The sequence below is a fragment of the Chelonia mydas genome, chromosome 6, assembly GCF_015237465.2.
Source record: "Chelonia mydas isolate rCheMyd1 chromosome 6, rCheMyd1.pri.v2, whole genome shotgun sequence".
Taxonomy (NCBI): domain Eukaryota; kingdom Metazoa; phylum Chordata; order Testudines; family Cheloniidae; genus Chelonia; species Chelonia mydas.
The window spans coordinates 121,830,867-121,850,023 of NC_051246.2; the positions used below are offsets into that span (position 1 = coordinate 121,830,867).

The 19,157-nt window shown below is 41.2% G+C and overlaps 2 protein-coding genes across 5 annotated transcripts in view; one reads left to right on the plus strand and one right to left on the minus strand.

Moving 5' to 3' along the window:
* On the plus strand, positions 1-12,811 carry TIMM9 (translocase of inner mitochondrial membrane 9). Of its 3 annotated transcripts, none has more exons than XR_005225634.2 (5): positions 22-164; positions 7,921-7,984; positions 8,514-8,609; positions 11,110-11,414; positions 12,373-12,811. XR_005225634.2 is itself a non-coding variant. In XM_037901185.2 (5 exons), exons 3-5 carry the CDS (start codon positions 7,946-7,948, stop codon positions 11,242-11,244), a joined length of 270 nt encoding a protein of 89 aa, XP_037757113.1. In that variant the 5' UTR covers positions 55-164; positions 3,469-3,542; positions 7,921-7,945; the 3' UTR covers positions 11,245-11,494. The 3 variants fall into 3 exon arrangements, 2 of the variants coding, with proteins under 2 accessions (XP_007065382.1, XP_037757113.1); XM_037901185.2 differs by lacking the exon at positions 12,373-12,811 and adding an exon at positions 3,469-3,542 and having other exon boundaries at positions 55-164; positions 11,110-11,494; XM_007065320.4 differs by lacking the exon at positions 12,373-12,811 and having other exon boundaries at positions 1-164; positions 11,110-11,494.
* TOMM20L (translocase of outer mitochondrial membrane 20 like) overlaps positions 11,627-19,157 on the minus strand; it is a 19,850-nt gene continuing 12,319 nt past the window's right edge. For both annotated transcript variants that reach the window (XM_037901184.1, XM_037901183.2), the window contains exons 2-5: positions 17,524-17,567; positions 16,428-16,509; positions 15,514-15,656; positions 11,627-11,811 (exon numbers count right to left, since the gene is read on the minus strand). In XM_037901184.1, the coding sequence (XP_037757112.1) occupies positions 11,758-11,811; positions 15,514-15,656; positions 16,428-16,509; positions 17,524-17,567 (323 nt within the window). In that variant the 3' untranslated portion in view covers positions 11,627-11,757. The remainder of the gene's footprint in view (positions 11,812-15,513; positions 15,657-16,427; positions 16,510-17,523; positions 17,568-19,157) is intronic.

The window sequence follows — 19,157 nt, forward strand, 5'->3', positions numbered from 1 at the left end:
CACCCGGTGCCGCGGGCCAAGGTAAATCTATCAGCGGATCCCTATGTGCCGATTCGTGTCCACGCGGAGTGAGGTGGGGTGAAACGTAGCGAATTTGCGGGGCGGAAGGAGGAGCTGAGGCTGCCGGTTCCCCCACGTGTTGAGAGGCGCTGGGCGCGGAGCGGGTGAGTAGGGGGGCCGGCCTGGCTGTCAGGACTCCTGGGTTCCATCCTTGGCCCTGTTTGTGTGACTGGGGTGGGAGCCCGTGCCTCAGTTTCCCCGGGGCGGGCTGGGTCAGGGCAGGGCTGTCGGTCCTTGGGGAGGCTCAGGGCGCTGCCGGGCTCGCTCTCCATCGCCCCCTCCTCGCGTGTCCTTGGCACCAGGTGGTGGCTCGGGCTCTCCGCTGGGACTCCCAGGCAGTGACCTTCCTTCCCCTAACGTGGCTGCGGCCCAGTGTATGGCTCATGGCGACTCATGTCACCGAGGGAACAGACTGGCTGCCCAGGGGATCGGGCTCTGGCAGAAACCTTCAGAGGAGATCAGATTTTCAGCCTGAAAAGGGAGAAGCAACAAAGACTCCATAGGGACCACGAGAGACTTTGCTGCGGATAGCAATTTTATGTGGCAGGTGCTACAGGAGTGATCTAAAACCCTCAAATAGATTTAGCGTTTTGAAGAATTGGTGTAAATGTAGTCATGGTCATAGAGTTTAAGGCCAGAAGGCACCACTCCATCATTTAGCCTGACCTCCTATATATCATAGGCCACCAACAACACCCACACGCTACACTCAACATTAGACCAAAGTATTAGGGCCCAGTGGACACTAGACTGTTATTTTCCAGAGGCTAAGGATAGGCGGGTCCTTGGTGCACCAGGGCTTTGAGGCCCTCCCAGTAGCATGGAAAGAAATGTGATATCCCAAGATAGGTGTACAAGTGTAAGAGCGTTGTAATAATTTACTATCAAGGTCATGTACTCCAAGGCCAAAAGGGACCACTGTGATCATCTAGTCTGACCTCCTTTATGACTACAGCCCAGAGAACTTCTCCAAAATACAGTAGTTATCTCATGGTTATTTACTTTTATGGTACATTTTAATAATTTCCTAAAAAAAATCCATATAGCATTCCATATGTCAGGAGTGAGTGAGTGAGGGTGTGGCCTGCAACGTGAAGGAGATCAGACTAGAAGATGATCATGATGGTCCCTTCTGACCTTAAAGTCTGTGAGTCTGTGTCTATGATAACGTGTGTTTAATTTTAGGGAATTGGGTAAAAACAACCTAAGTAAAAAAAAAAAAAATGAAGGAAAATGTTTTCTCTTCCATTTGAGAAATTTGCTGTCTCCTTCCACTAAATAAAACATTCAGATTGTAATTCAAAGAGCTCATAGATTGGCTACTTTAGGAAGAATATGTCAACCCTTAAATATCTATAGCAATAGACTATCTCAGATATTAGATCTCTACTTGACCAGGCCCTGCTATGGCTTTATACTGCTGTTCTTACTAATATCTAGCTCTTACATTGTGATTTTCATCCATAGATCTCAAAGTACAAAGAAGGTCAGAGTATTTTTGTCCCTGTTTTACAGACAGGGAAACTGAGGGAAACAGGGATGTAAAACGATTTGCCCAAGACCACCCAGCAATGTAGTGGCAGAGCTGAAAATAGAACCCAGGTCTTCTGAGTTCCAAGTCCTGTGCTTTATCCACTAGGCCACGATGGTTCTCTATACAATACTTTAAGAATGGATTTTCATAATTTGTGTTATCAGTCCTCCTTGCATCTTCACAATCCTTATTTACAGTTCTCGTTTAGGCACTCCACAATTACAACTGTTTTTGTAACCAGTTTGTAACATACTTTCATGAGACTCATTGACAACAAACATGGAGGAGATGCATCCATGCAGCAGCCTTTTTCCACAATACAGCCATGTATCAGAATAGTTTTTATGTCTACACCACACTACCTGTTTATCCCTTCTGGAGAAATCTGGGCATCTAGTGTATTAGGACTATGGTAGCTGAGGGCATAAAAAAAATGTTACTAATATAATCAGCTCAAGGTCGGAAGCAAAAAAGTAATGTGTAAGATGTCTGCATTGATCGATACTTGTTACTCCGCAACAGTAAGCCTATTATTGCATTTGAAGGAGATGCAGGGTTCAGCAGGGCCAAAAAATAGTCTGTCTGAAGAATGTAAGTTATGAGGAAAAGTTAGTCTGTTGGACTTATTCTTGATGCAAGAGAAGAGACTTCAAGGTGACCTGAGACAGGCTTTCAAAATTCATAAAAGGGATTGATATATTTGATATTACCCTGGTAAGAGATTCAGAAATGAAAGGATGCAATTTCAAAGCTAGGAGCAAATAGGGAATTCCAGGCAGAACAACTACTTCACACAAAAGATAATAAATGTATGGAATAACTAATTGGGAATGGGATGGAAAAATGGGCCAAATTCAGAGTCCTTTCACCTGTCTGCACAGACTTCATTGGCATTTTATCCACTTGTATCAGGCTGGAATTTGGCTCAGTGAACACAAAGAAATCAATGGTGAAGGTGAGACCTGAAGGACACAGTGAAATATCAGGAAGAAGGGATTAAGATAAATCTGCCTTACCTGAAGCTTTTCCACCTAGGGCTGTGACCTCATCAGATCACCAGATCAGGTGAGGTCAGGCCTGGTCAGTACTTTGATTGGAGACCACCCAAGGGAAAAAGCAGAGGAGCTGTTACATTTTTTTAAATGACATTGTATATGCTTAGAATTTGTTCAAGATGTTTCTAATAGATCTCTAACATTCAGCCTCACTAAGCCAAATTCAGCTCTGAACTTATTGAACTTCAGTGGAAGAAATCATGCACAGCTCCTTAATGGACCTTACTTCAGGGCTGAATCTGGCCCATTGACCGTGTGCACTGGATTGTAATTCATGATCCATGCAGCATCTGAGTATAATTTGTGAATTATGTAGAATAAAAATATTTTATGCATGGTAACTACATTAAGAGCATGACAAAAGTTTGAAATAAAACAATACAAAGTAATTCAAAGGTACAGATGACATGTGCCCTGACTCAAGCACAAGAGGGAGCTCCAAAGCCGTTTCTTTGATGTGTTAGTTGGGCCTACTGTTGGAAGACCTAAAGTACACCAACATTTAACACAGAATTTCCTGGGTCTTGTGTTGTCACAGCCTTGGTTTAATTTTAGTGTGAATTACTCTCTGTCCTACTGGTTTTCTGTGTAGTTGTACTTTGATTAGGTTCAATAAAAGCATTTCTGAAGCTATACCTCAACGGATTAAAAACAAGTTCTTAAATTCAGCTCCAGCATGACAACTCTTAACTGCATGATCCTTACTTCCCAGACTGTCCAATTTTAACACACTTCTGTGATTTGACAGTCGTCTTCTCCCCAGTCTTCCCCTCCATGAAAAATATATACATTTACAATGAACCCTCTCCACTCCTGCAGTGGGCCGGTTACAGAAGTGTTACTGATGGACCTAAAGGTACTATGTGGTAGTTCCAGGGGTAACATAAATTCAGGTAAGTTGGAGCTTGCTCTAATGCTGGACCTTCATAACAAGCCATGATTATATAGTCTGTCAAAACTGTTATTTGGCTTCATACAGAAGAATAGACTAGTGGGTCCATCCAGCTCCCAGTGATTTCAAATCTCTAGATTAGGTAATGGCCACTGATGCTGATTATCTTGGTGAACAATTAGCCTCCTCATGACACTGTAAATTTCTGCACATTTCACATATAATAGCTCACATCCATCAGCACTGCCGGGATTTTAGCCACACAGTCCCAGTCTGACAGTAATGAGAATCAAATGTTTCAGCCAAGTAAATTACTCAGAACAGTTGTGCTCAGGAGCCTATTGCCTCCTAAAGGCCCTATATACAGCTAGGAAAATTGGATTCCCACGCTTGTGAAATTTTAGAGAAGTTCTGACAACTGTGGTGCTTGCTGCTGCTCCCATGCCATGGAAACAGAGAAATGATTGGCTCAGCTCTGGCTGGGAAGCTTTAACCTAATCACTGTTTTTATAAAAAGAAAGCAGGTTTCTTAAAGCTATGATTACCTGGAGATCAGCTGTTTCCATGGCAATGGGAGTGGCAGCCCACAGAAGGGAACTTTAGAACATTTTTCAGTTTCTAAAGCAAAGCTGGAGAGGCTGGGAATGCCATGTTGTACAGGCATTAGGATCTAACAGGCTCAAGGTCTGTTACCTTTGGAAAGGGGATCATAGGGGAAGGAAAGCTTTTACACTTAACAGTACAAAGCTTTTAACTCTCAACTATTTTTGTTCTTACATTTAATAAAACCACTGAAAATGGCTTTTGATATATTGAAAATGTTAATAGCAACTCTGTAGCATTTTAACAAGTGATATTATCCTAGGTATTTGCACATCCCTGGTGGTCCAGGGCACTCGGGGCATGCTGCTGTGTAGTCTAACCATATGCAGCCTTGTGTGTAGTTGTTTATATATTGGCTATCTGCCTTCCCCTGAGGTTACTCATGTTAAAAAAACACAGCACCTAGTTTTTCGGTCATGTTTAGCCCAAAGCAGTCCTCTACCATCTTGAGGCTGGGCTAGTACAAGAGTTGCACCTGACACGTTCTGAGTGCTTTGAGCTGCCACATAAGAAGTTTAGCCATTATTGCCGTGACTAACACTTCAGACAGATTCTAAAATTCAGGCAGAAATGGCTTATTTTATCATTCTTCCTTTAGTCTCAAAGACCAGATGTGAACAACAACTAGAACCAGATATGATATATAATGTAAACATACCTTAATATACCAGACAGTATATTTTGGAGGTATGAGGCCAACTAGCAGTGACAGCCACTGAAGACATGCAGTAGAGCCATATTAATGTACTGCCCACAGTATGGAAGGCATAAAAGTAAGGGCAACAGATTTGTGCTTCAAAGACATTTACAGTCAGACAGTGCTGTTGTGTTAAATTCTAAAGGAAAGTTATTTCTTAAGTACAGCTGCAAAGGTTTTCTGGAACTTCAGTTTACTAAATCATCAGTTCTAATCTCATTAAATAAGTGACAAAATGGCAGGCCATCAAGTCTAATTAAATTAAAAAAAGATAAACGGAATACAAAATGTGGGGAAGAGGCAGTGCTGGGAGTTGAGGCCATTAGCTTTTTACACCCTGGTGGGGACACAGGAGTTTTCTGTTTCACGGTGGGGCTTTAACACTCCCTGATAATGAGCTACCTTGGTTCTGACTTTACTAGCCTGAAGGTGGCTCCAAATATATACCTTGTACCCTCCACCCCAGGCATGTGCTTTTAATAAAGCTCAGTTTGGTATTGCTCATTGTTAAGCAGCCAGCTTTTAGGTGATATGCCATGATCGATTTTTAGATTTTCACTCTTTAAACTTGTGCTCGGCTAGGCAGTTGCACTCATTCCTATCTGATGCAGATGGCACCATCTATCTGTGTGTGCCATCTCCAGTTTAGATTATTTTTTTAAACACCTTTACCTAATGATCAGATTTAAGGTAATGTAGAATACAGTCCACTTTCTTAGTGAAGTTTTACATAGAGAACATATTACATTCATACTAGCTTCTAATTTGTTTTCAGGTGCAAGTCAAGGTTCTAATCTATAGAGCCCTTTGGTTTGGTTTCTTGGTATCTGAGAGCGCTTCTTCTCCCATGCTCAACACTGACGGCTGAGATCTACTCAGACACTTGAGCTAACAGTTCTCAGATTTGTACGTTGGGGGCCTGGGGTAGAATGTTCTCAGCGGTGAGCCTTTGACCCTGGAATTCACTTTCCTTTTCTTTCTTCCCACCACCACACCAGCCTTGGTATGCCTGATCCAGAGGCCTCATCTGCAGTTAAAATTTTGCCACTTTCACTAGTTTAAAGGGGCAAAACCCCTCTAGTGTAGATGCAACTGTAGCAGGAACAAAAATAAGCTATACCAGTAAAAAAACACCTCATATAGCTGCATCTCCACTAGGGCTTTTACTGGCACAACTATGTGGCAAAAAAATTCCATCCCTTACCAAAACAATTATGTTGGCAAAACTTCTAAGCATAGACCACCTCAGAGTGTTGATCTTAGGACATGCTGCAAAGTTCATCTGTTTACTTGAGCCCTGTCAGAAGAGGTGTGAGTGGAGAGGATTTAGTGAGAACTTTGTGTGTGTAATTTGCTTATAGTATTACTGCATTTGATTTTTCAATTTTTAATGTTAATTTCACCGAGGGGTAGCAGTGAGCCTCAGGCCATGTATAAATTGGGGGAAGGAAGTCAACAGCTTTCAGTATACATAGATTCATCAATTCCAAGGCCAGAAGGGACTATTGTGTTATACAGGAAGCCAGACTAGATGATCACAGCCATAGAACTTCCCTAAAATAATTCCAAGAGCATATTTAGAAAAACATCCAATCTTCATTTAAAAGTTGCCAGTGATGGAGAATCCACCATGTCCCTTGGTAAACTGTTTGAATGGTTAATTACCCTCAGTGTTGAAAATTTACACTGTGTTTTCCAGTCTCAATTTGTCTAGCTTCAACTTGCAGCCAGTGGATCATGTTATACCTTTCTCTGCAGGATTGAAAAGTCCATTGTCAAATATTTGTCCCCCATGTAGGTATTTAGAGACTGATCAAGTCACCTCTTAATCTTCTTTTTAAATTAAATAGGTTGAGCTCCTTGAGTCCACTACAAGGCATGTTTACTAATCCTTTAATGATTCTTGTGGCTCTTCTGTGAACCCTCTCCAATTTACCAACATCCTTCTTGAATTGCAGACACCAGAACTATTCTCTCCTAGAAAGTCTCAAGTCTTAACTTGTTTACCACACTGTATAAGGAATTTCTTTGTCTTTGAAGATCCCTTCTTAAATTCTTTCTTCATAGACTCCATTAGTATTCATGCTTTCACTTTTCCTCACTTGTTGTTCATTTCTTTTTTAATACTATTTTTATTTCTTCTTCATAATCCCTTATATTTAACTCACTAGATTCACTGGCACAAGTATTTGTCGTTTTACTGTTTTTCTAATGACTAAAACAATAAATGTTTTAAAAACATGAGCTGCTTTCTAAGAAGTGGTGGGGGTGGAATTAATTTAATCGATTTAGAATACTATAGAGTGCTGTTTCTTTTAGCCAAGTGTTGCTGTAACTGAAAGGTAACTAGAGGTCTCTTCCTCCCCCCGCCCCCCGTTTTACTTTGTGTATTTGACAGCTCTTTACTTGTAGCTAGTTTTTCTGTTTTCTCTGTAATGTGTTTCACCTGTTTGGATCTTTCTTTAATATTGCTCTTCTCTATTATTTGAAATAGAAAAATGTAATTACAAAAACTGGCAGGGGGACTTGAAAAGGAGTGGTATCTGACCCTATGTTGGACATTTTTTTTTTTTAACTGACTACATTTCAACTTGATAGCTTCCATTTAAATGGATACTGTCAATGAGAGTCATGTCACTCATAAAGGGGTTATTTGTAATAGGTAAGAAATTAGATTATTAAAACAAGACTCTTCCGTTATAGCCATTGCAGGGGGCTGCTAAAAAAAAACCCAAAACCAGCAAACTATTTCAATTGGAACTTTACAAATCATAGCATCATTTCTATTGGTTTTAGATTTTATAAAACTTTATTTTTATAAGATGTAAAATTTGAGCCAAATTTAACCAGAAGCTGTTCCTTTAAATCACATGTAAGCCTGTCCTTGTAGTATTTTGTTAGATGCAGATCATGCTGGGAACTTAAGACCCAGTAGCCACTTATTCTTGTTTCTTTGAAACCACAGTTATGTCTGGCTACGCTTACAGAAGGGGCAGAGTTTTATTCAGCCTTCAAATGTTATATTTCTTGTATATATGTTTTGGTGTGAATTATGACACAAATGTTATCTTAAAATTAGGTGGCTGATTGCAGACCAATAGAATATGGCTGGGCAAATATCAGAATCTGATCAGATCAAACAGGTAAGATGCTGTACTGTATTAATAAATGATGGTTTTGAGAAGCTTGCATTTCCTCAACAGACTGAAGCTTAGCAATGGAGTTTTATGGAAGCTAGTTTCAAGAGGTTTCAGCATTTTATTTTCAAAGGAGGGAAGTTATTAGCATGCATATATGAAATGCAGCTCTTCCCCTTCCCCCCCCCCCCCCCCCCCCCCCGTTAATTACCAAGTAAAATGTTGCCTGAGTTGTATCTTAACTTCTTTTATGAATTGGGAACAGTATTAAGGTAGCCAAGATTTCATTATTTTAATCATCAGCAAATCAAGAGGCATGGAACAGTATCTGATCTAGGTGAACAGTAGCTGTCAGCATCAAATGATGTTATTGAATTGATACTAAATTACCTCTGGTGACTTGTCACTTTAAATGAGTAGTCTGTTCTGTTAATATCACTGAATGGTACATGCAGCTATTGCAAACTGTACGTGGGAAAAGTTTGAAAATGTCTTCTTTTCTTTTAATATTGAATGTCTGTTCAATTTGTTACAGTTCAAGGAGTTTCTTGGGACATACAATAAACTTACAGAAACCTGTTTCCTGGATTGTGTGAAAGATTTCACTAGCAGGGAGGTTAAATCAGAAGAGGTATGCCCTTGTTGTGTGTTTTGGGTTTCTCTTTTGTGGAAATGCTGTATGATGATGTTTGAATTTGATAAGCAGCTTTGAAAGTTTTGATCCAATCAAAAATTAGTTAAACTAACCTACAAGAGGTTATAGCTCTTCAGTATGTATGCAGCCTGCAGGTGAGAAATGTTAACTGAAGAGACAATGATATATTTGTGGTTCTGTTTCTGTGCAGATGTCATTCTGATTAGATTCTCGCTCTTTCATCTTAGCTCCCTTGCATGCAAACAATAGATCTCCCACATCACAGCTTTTGAAAAATTTTGACCCCTGAGGCTTGTAGTTGCAGGACTAAGTGCATGCCCGGCGCTTTACAGGACATTGCACATCAGACCTTGGAAGGCAGTATCTTCCTCCTTTTCTTCACATATATGCAGATAGCCTCCCTGTTTTCGGTGCTGGCATTGGCCTTGTAATGCTGCAATAAGCAGCAACAACATATTTTGTTCTGGGGCATTCGTAGAGCCTCTTACTCTATAAGAATGAGAATTCTTTGGAAAGGGAAAATTACCCACCTGTAATCTACTTCTCCAAAGAGAGAATCTCCTGGAAAATGCTCACTCACTTCCCTCAGAGTTTGGTATCATCCTCTTTGGAGAGTGTTTCCCATCTTGCACTGTTTGTGTATTTTTGGAGGCATTTTTAAAGCATGAATCATTTTGAATTGTTTTAGCCATACGGGTGGTTCACCTCCTGTGCAATTAAAGGAACTGACTGAAATGTTTTGGAGGCAACATTTATAGCCTGCAGGGATGATGTGACATCCAGTGCCTTGGGAAGGTCAGGCTTGTACCTTATCCTGCTACCACTCAAGGATAAAACTTCTTAATGGGAGTTCTGCTGGTCTGCTGGTGAGAATCCTGATGGATCATGCCTGTAGAGTCTTTTAAGATTTTTGGATATAAACAGCAACCTGTAGCTAGCCATTTTTCTTTTGTACTCTGTAAAGGGGCCCCCATGCTGCAGGACATGAGCTAATCATTAACCGATGGGGATTAGGGAGAAACTTTCTTTATGGACAGTTTATTATGTAATTGTCCATTACAGGGTTTCTTGCACCTTCTTGGGAAGCATCTGGCACTGGCCACTATTGGAAACAGGATACTGTATTAGATGGACCACTGGTCTGATCTGGTATGGCACTTCATACGTTCCTATTCAAGTTTTAGTTTCATATTAAGTAAAAATCAAAAGCTTCCAGGAATCTCCTGTGAGCAATGCCACAATTTTTTTAAAATTCATCTTTGATCACTTTTCCACACAACAACCCCTAGTGCAAGTCTACCCTTCCCAAGGCACCATCCCCTGAATACTACACCCTCTGGGAGCGATGGTTTGGAGCTGTTCCAGGCTCCCTCATTGTAGTTATTTAGCTAGAGTTCACTCCTGCTCAACAGGTTTTACCAGGTAGCTGATGTCCAGACAACAACAGTTTAGACCTCCTTTCCCCATTTCTAAATTCTAAACATGATCAAAACAACTCCTAGTTTATCGGTAATGATGCAAACTGGTCCTGTTCCCTTTGTTTCTAAGTTTAGTATGCTTTCACTGTAACTATCAGTTCATTTTTGATAATGACAGCTAGTTTGGGAGCATCATATAATGCAGGGGTCAGCAACCTTCGGCATGTGGCCAATCAGGGTAATCCAAAGGTGGACCGCGAGACATTTTGTTTACGTTGACCGTCCGCAGGCACGGCCCCCCGCAGCACCCAATGGCCGCGATTCGTCGTTCCCGGCCAATGGGAGCTGCAGGAAGCAGTGGGCTGTAGGGACGTGCTAGCTGTCTAACATGTGCAACACTGACCCAGGAATAGCTTTGGAAACCTGCTGTAGATTGGTAAAACCAATTTTGCAAAAGTGATGCAGTGCAGAACATGGAATGGGCATAGTACTTTTACTACCATCCCAGCCAACTGAGCCACAGAATGACAAGAATAATTTCAGCAGCCCTAGGAAAAGTTCTCTGAGTACACACCATAAGTGGTAGATACAGTTAGTTGGAGGGATCCCAATGGAAGCCTAGGATAAACAGGGGATATACTAGGCCACATTTGGCTGCCATGGGCAGAAGGTGAGTCAAACAGAATTTAAAGAAATAGCGACTGATGTAATATTGGCCTTTGCCATAAGGTAGGAGACTATAGATTTTATTTCAGAGGATCGTAGGGATAAGGGAGACATAATGACTTCTTTCATTTTTAAAAGATTCTCTAGGGTAGTTTTCCATTGGAATGAATGCCAAAAGAAAACTCAGCTTTTCATATTTTCCTTGAAAACTAAACTTGACATTTTTTTCCCATCAGGAACAGGCTGGGCAGTGATCATGGGGCTAAAGGCAGCATAAGCATAAGCATAGGACACGAGTGTATTCACCTAGTCATATGCCATCATAAACTGTCTTCGGTCAGTTTTTCCTTTAATCACTGTTGTGGTCCTTCTGTGTCTCCTTTTTCCTGTAGATGACGTGCTCAGAACACTGCCTACAGAAATATTTAAAAATGACGCAGAGGATATCCATGAGATTTCAGGAGTATCATATTCAGCAGAATGAAGCTCTAGCTGCCAAAGCAGGACTTCTTGGGCAACCTCGTTAAACAAAAGAGAATTCTATTCCAACCTTGCTTTAAAGCAGTGCCAACGTTTGCTGGATTACAAGTGGAGGTGTTCTGTTGTGGGTGTGTCCACCAGCTCACAGCAGAGTTTCAGAGACCGTTTGGCACGTGGAAACCATTGGGGAAACAATTATGGACTCTACCAAGAGTTGGTAATGGCCTGCTGGCGAACAGAGTCTGTTTCTGTGGTCCTTTTTTACTGTGCAATGGAATAATGTTGATACAACCATTTCCAGAGGCCTGCAGACTGGTTATGCTGGTCACTACATTGGGGGCAAGGGAGGGAGAGGACCATTTTTTTGTTTCTTCCACTACGACTATTAATTTTAATGCAAAAAGTGCTGTACAGAAATATATACAAAAATGTCTTCAAAATGTTTTTATTTAATCAAAGTACAATAAATGGAAACTGTGCAGTTTTGTATGTATTTTCTTTCCAAACAAGGGTTTATAGGCTAGATGGCTAGAGTCCTGCCTTAACATTGTTGCCATCTCTCATTCCTTCTCATCTTCTGCACAGTCCTGCTCATTCAGTGCTGCTTGAAGTCGCTGACAAACAGATAAGAGTTAGTGACTAATTACCCCATCAGCTAGGGACATGTGAATAGTTATTTCTTTTTATTCTGAGAAAGCATTTGTTATCTCCTTCTCTCATCTTCTCGCCCATTCGAGAATGGCTAGAGCAAGCGCCTTCCCTAACCAGCAGTCTTCCCCTATGCTCCCCAGGGCAAACGGCTGTCATAGGATAATACGGCTATAAGGAATAGTCAGCATGGATTTGTCAAGAACAAATCATGCCAAACCAACCTAATTTCCTTTTTTGACAAGATTACTGGCCTAATGGATGGCGGGGAGCAGTAGATGTGATGTATCTTGATTTTAGTAAGGCTCTTGATAGAGTTCCATATCCCATTCTCATAAGCAAACTAGGGAAACATTGTCTAAATGAAATTTTACTATAGCGTGGTTACACAAGTGGTTGAAAGACCATACTCAACGAGTAGATGTCAATGATTCGCTGTCATAGTTATACTGGATAATAAACTGAATTAGTCAATACTGTGATACGGTTGCAAAAAAAGGCTAACATCGTGCTTGTTTTATTAACAGGACTGTCGTATGTAAGATACAGAAGGTAACTGTCCTGCTCTACTCTGCACTGGTGGGGCCTCAGTTGGAGTACTGTGTCCAATTCTGGGTATCACACTTCAGGGAAGATGTGGACAAATTGGAGAGAGTCCAAAGGAGAGTAACGAAAATAATACAAGGTTTAGAAAACCTGACTTCTGACGAAAGGTTAAAAAAACTGGGCATGTTTAGTCTTTGAGAAAAGAAGACTGAGCAGGGACCTGATAAGTCTTCAAATATGTAAAGGGCTGTTAGCAAGAGGATGGTGATGGATTGTTCTCCGTGTCTACTGAAGGGTAGGACAAGAAATATTTGTCTTAATCTGCAGCAAGGGAGATTTAGGTCAGATATTAAAAAACTTTCTAACTATTAGGGTAGTTAAGTCCTGGAATAGGCTTCCAAGAGAGGTGGTTGAATTCCCATCATGAAAGGTTTTTAAAAATAAGTTGGATAAACACCTGTCAGTGATGGTCTAGGTTTACTTGGGCCTGCCTCAGCAGAGGGGGCTGGACTTAGTGACTTCTTTACTCCAGCCCTATATTTCTATGAGTCTGTAGCACTTGCCTTTATGGTATGAGGGCAGACAGTTGCTATAAAAAAAACACATGCAAGTTGGCACAACTCCATTGATTTCAAAGTTCTACCAGTTTATCTCAATGTTGATTTTGGCCTACTTTTTTTTTTCCCCCTACGTGAGTGGCACAGGAGCATGTTAATTAGCAGCATTCACTGCCAGAACTACTACTGCATACTTCCCCCACAGGAAAGAAGTAATCCAAAGGTTACTCTTAATCTCATGTTTATTACATGATACATGACTTATTCTTTCAATACTACTAGGCTACCCAGCATAAGGGAATGCCAGTAGAATATATGAGGTGCTCACAAGATGACATCTTCTGCTGATAAGCGCTGAGATAAAACATGAGCATTTATGAAAATTAAATGTTCGTGTTTTCAAGGTAGTGGAAACAATGGTTCTTTGACATCGTTTTATTACAGTGAATATAATTCTTGAATCTGATTGTTAATGCAGTAGTATGACAGTTTATTGGTATTTCATTATCAAATAGCCTTATTCTGAATGGAGTAGAAAACAGACATGGTCTGTGCTTTGTTCAGTTATATACAACCACTGTGATGTATTACTGTGAATAAGATCTGGCAGACTCAATTTTATTTTCACTTTAACTGGTAAATAAAAAGGTATCTACTAAGCCAGTGGCTCTCAACCTTTCCAGACTACTTACTCCTGGGGGAATTTTGCACCGCTGCGTGCATAATTAATGAGCCCCTCAGATTTCTAATTTTTTGCGCAGAAAAAAGCTTCTGCCAAAATGTCGCTGTAGTTCTGCCTTTTGCCCACCAGAGGGCGCTGTGGTGATAGAACAAAGCTGCAGCTCCCTGCCAGAGGGGGAAGAGAAAGAGCTGCCTTCTTCGCAGCGCTGGTCATGCCAGGTCAGGAGACAGGAGCTATGGGGAGACAGACAGTATGGAATTCTGAGGGGGTCAGACTGGGGCTCATAAGGGCTAGTGGGGGAGGAGAGACTGGGGCAGGGGCTGAATGGGAGTGGAGGCATGGCCACAGGGGAAAGGGAGGTGCAGAGCTACATAGGTACAGGGGAGTGGCTGCGTGGGGGCACAGAGACACAAGGGCATGGGGAGGAGGTACAGGGACACAGGGTGGCTGGGTGGGTGTACAGCGATGCATGGGATGGGGGAAGAGGTATAGGGAGACAAGACAGGGGAGTGGCTGGGTGAGGGCACAGACACACATGGGGACAGGGGCAGATGTGCCTGACTGAATAGGAGAAACTAGGAGTCAGCCAGGATCTGCATGGGGGAAGCTTCTTAACAATCCCTTCCCACCCCGCAAAAACCTGTTCCATGCTTTTCCCACCCATACCCAACAACCCTTTAAGTTCATACCCAGGCTCCTTACCAGTACTTTACTTCCCTCTCCCTCAGCTCCTCCATTACCCCTGACTCCCCCAAGCCTTTGCACTGCTTCTGAGGGGTGCGGGAAATATGGTTCTGTCTTGTAGTTTAAATGAATTATTACTGAAGAGTTCTGTATTAATATACCTTGTAAGGAATCTACTTGTCAAAAAACATTTCCTGAATCTTTTTTGTTGTCTGTATTGTTACAGACATACTTGCTGAGAGGTATTTTGAAATAAACTACCAAAAATAATTGAAACTGGTGTGATTATATTGTATTATTTTTACAAATAAAATATGCAGAATTTTTATTTTTTTTGGCACAGAATTCCACCAGGAGTAACTACTGTACCTCTTTCAAGAGTCTGATTTGTCTTGTGTACCCTCAAGTTTCACCTCACTTAAAAATTAACAAAATCAGACATAAAAATACAAAAGTGTCACAGCACACTATTACTTAAAAATTGCTTTCTCATTTTACCATATAATTATAAAAAATCTATTGCAATACAAATATTGTATTAACATTTCAGTGTATTGTTTACCGAGCAGTATAAACAAATCATTGTATATGAAATTTTAGTTTGTACTAACTTTGCTAGTGCTTTTTATGCAGCCTGTTGTAAAACTAGGCAAAAATCTAAATGAGTTGATATGCCCCTTGGAAGGCTTCTGAGTACCCCCAGGGGTATGTGTACCCCTGGTTGAGAACCACTGTACGAAGCAATCTGGCTGCTAAATTCCATTTGGTGCAAACTTTAGTTTCAGGCATGTCCTCTTAAAGAACTGAGTTGAAATTCCAGTAATTATCGGTATTCAATCCAATACTCTTTAGAAGCGTAAAGGCAGAGAGATACTGCTCAGTCTCTTTTTTCATAATCATTCCAGCTTGAGCCTTCTGTATTGGTTCCTTTCTTATTAAATATTACCCTTTCCTGACAATTCATGGCTTAAACAATTTACCTCAGCAGCCACAGGAACCAGAGTTCGAAAGTGCAGAAAATCAATGACAAGTTCTAAAAATTGAGATACAGTTGTGCAACCGTTTACTGTACAAACAATGGTTCTCTACAAAACAAACTGCAAGCTCCCAATCTATTTCAATGTATATTGCTGACTAGATAGTGTCCAGCACACGTAACACCAATAGTTTCCTCTTTAACTTTTTTAAAGTGTACGTACTTGTTTTGCATATGGTACTCTCCGCATAAGCATCTCAAAGACTTGTGGTGGTAGTGTATTGTGCAAGACCTGCAGTAGCTGATGTGGCTGTGCACACACTGAAATAGCATTAGTGAGGTGCTCCACGCTCTTCTTATGGTCTCCTGAAGCAAATTCATATTTTTAACTAAATTTTAGAGTTGATTGGAAAACATTCCCCCCCCCGCCAAATGTTACTTTTCATACCGTTCCCCCCCCCCCCCCAAAAAAAACTGTCCGCTCCTCCACCCTTTGTGTTGTTTTCCAATGAAAAGACAAGTATTTGAGGAAAGTAGACCCCCTTCTGCAAAAGTGTTCATTTATTCAGAAACCCAAGTTTCCATAAATGCTTGATGGAGGGGCTACCTGAATTAGGCAGAACAAAGGAGGAGTAATTTTAAGTGACTGGGCTAGTGCCAGGGTTTGTATCTTTTGGGGAAAGCTCTTTGGGGTGGAGGGTGCAGTGAGAAAGGTGAAGGAGAAGAAGGTTGGGATGTATAGGAATCTTCTTTAGTTACTCACTTTCAGGCCTGCTATAACCCCTCTCGACATTGCTTTAAAAACCTTTTAACCCTTTGTAATCCAGTAACAATTTCTAATTCTCCAAATCTAATTTCCCTTTGCCTCCTTCCCCGCCTACTTTCAAGTGTAGGAATTCCTATCAGCATCAAGCCTCATATTATCCACCATCTTGAAATAAGGTGGAGCAGACAGTGCCTGACTTTTGCATGTACAATGTGCTTGAGGTCTGACAAAACAATTTAGTTTGTGTGTGCTAAAATGATACTGCACCTTGACTTCAGCTGAGCATTTCAAGGCAATTTATGTGAAAAACAAACCAACCGTAACACATATCCTGCGCAGCTGTTGACAAGAGCCCATGCTTATGTCCTTACCTCTAGATAACCAGTGTTCTCCCAGCTGCACCTCTTGCAGAAAGAATTCCTGTACCCTTCCAATATTTTTCATCTCGCATAACTAAAGATGTTATAAAATATTTTTAGCTTAGAAATAAGACGCATCAGTGCAACTAAGACATCTTGGTAGTTACTGTGAAAACTGGTAGTAAAGAAAAAGATTTCCCAAAAGATTAATTTGCAGTGCTGTTTTCTAAATTGCCATTTAGACTTATATTTGTCAAACCTATGGAGGTCACTGTTTTTCTTGACACATCTTTGATTTCCCTCCTCCGCTCCCTGGGTCATTTTGCTTTTCCCAGACTGTTGACCAAAACAGTACTGTTTAAAAAAATAAATAAATAAAAAATAAACCCTACAGAGGTTTGACGACAGGGTTCTGTAGTCTGGGGTTGGGAATTATCTTAATTTGCTATATTAGTGAAAATGATTTCAGTGCTGCCTGCTAGTGCAAAATGGGTGTTGGTGAAGGGCGGTGGCTGCTCTTTGGGGAGATTATAGCTCTGCAAGCCAAGGTTGCGCCCTGCACTTAATTCTGGAATACATACATTGCTTTGTCTTCATGATAAAGATAAAATAGCTCAATAGTGACTGAGGATGTGGCTGTAGTAAAGGATGGGAATGCCCACAATGACACGGTAGATGAGTCTCTCCTCACATCCCCCACCTTGGGAAGTGAGGCAGGAGAGGAAGTACTAATGGTGGATAATTGTACCTTCGACTATATCTACTTTCTCTAACAAATTAAGATTAGCCAAAACTTTATGAATGTAAAAGTGAGCTGCGGGTGTGCTACAAATTTACTAAATCAAAAACAACTTTAGTCTCAAATATGTCTTAGAGTTAAAAGGACACAGTCAACTTGAAACAGTTATTGTTAAAAACTAATTTCAGGTACTACACTTGACCATAAATCCCTCTCACAGTGTAGGGGGAGATTTTCAAGGGCACAAATGAGTTGGGTTCCTAATTCCCCTTTGTGCTTTGGCTCAGATCAGTACAACCAAAAAGACATTCAATGTTAAGTTAGTATTCTTTCTACTAAGTTTAAGTGATTTTTAAACTGAAGGTTTACCTCAGCATCATGCTCTTTAGCTTTTTCACGTTCTTTTCTTCTTTCTGTAAATGTAACATAGTGCATTTAACATCTAAGCTTAATAGTTCAGAAATCCAAAAAGATTGTCAAGTCTGCTTCTCCAAAGTTTTTTTTCCATTTTAGTATTATCTCATCCAAAATGTGCTGATACCCTAACATGAAAACAGATATAATTGGAAGATAGAGATATGAGAGAAACCTACAAAGGTAAATTGTACCTAATTTTTTTTATTTATAAATATTTTTAAACTCTTCTTGAACTGACCTGTTAAATTTTCTATAACATGTCACCTCTTCTCTAAAATGAGAGATGCTCAGGGAGTTGAATTTGCCATATAGATATTTGTTGATACTTTATTAAGTACACCAAAATATTTCAAATTAAAAAAACCGAATCATGATCAGAAGGAAGCCAAGCTACATTTCAGTTTTATGTTGCTGATGAGCTCATATGTTTTACTACAAATACTCTGCAGAAATTCTTGCTCAAGACAGAATTTAGAACAAGTAAGCATCTGGAGTGAGATTTTCAAAAAACCATGGCCTTCTGCTCCTAAGTCACTTTGCCACTTTTAAAAATGTTACCCTATGGCCAAGATTTGTAAAGGGATTTAGGTGCCTAGTGGGATTTTCCAAACCACCTAGGTGCCTAATTCCCCTGGTGCATAAGCAGTGTTGTAGATAGTCCTCTAGTGGGATTTTCATCTTTAGGCACCTGAATACCTTTAGAAATTTGGCTTTAAGTGTTTTAGAAGTCTAAGGCCCATTCTCAAGTGAATTATTAGACACGTAAGTGCACTAAGGGTATGTCTACACTGCTCACGTTACAGTGCGGCAGCACTGTGATGTGGGCAGTATAGACACGCTTTATTGATGCCGGAGAGCTCTTCCGGCAATTAAAAAAAACGCACCCTAAACGAGGGGTGGTAGCTTTATCGCCGGGAGCTAAAGCACTGCCTATACTGGTGCTTTTCAGCGCTAAAACTTTTGTCGCTCGTGGGGGAGAGGGCATGGCGGGGTTCACACTCCTGAACGACTTAAGTTTTAGCACTGAAAGTGGCAGCGTAGACACTGCCGAAGTCTCTTTGGAGGTCAGTGGAGCTCGCCCTCCGAAGTGCCCGAGGCCTGGTCTACACTTAAAAATTAAGAGCGACTTCGCTCCAGTGCTCAGGGCTGTGAAAAACATTTGCAGCCAGCTCAACCCAACCTCCAGCGTAGCTGTCGCTCGGTCAACAGCAGAATTCTTCCGTTAGCCTCTCGGTGAGGTGGACTAACTCCAGCGCCGGGGGAGAAGACCCACGTCAGTGGCTGTAGCAAGTGTCTGCGCTACTGGAGTCCGGCTACCCGTCCCTAGCTGTGCTGCGGCAGGGCACTTATGACAATAGGGCACGGATGAGAAGTGATTTAAGCAGGTTTGAAAATCCCACCTGCGGTGATGGAGTGGGATTTATGTGGGGCAGGAATTACTTATTTTCAAGGAGGGGGGGGGGGGGTGCGTGTGAAAGGGAAGGTCCAAGGGCTGTAGGCCAAAGGGGCTCAGGCCTTAGATTTGACTAGGGTCACTTCAGCCCAGTTCCCCCTGCGCCCTCCCTGCCCACGCTCCGTGTGGGACC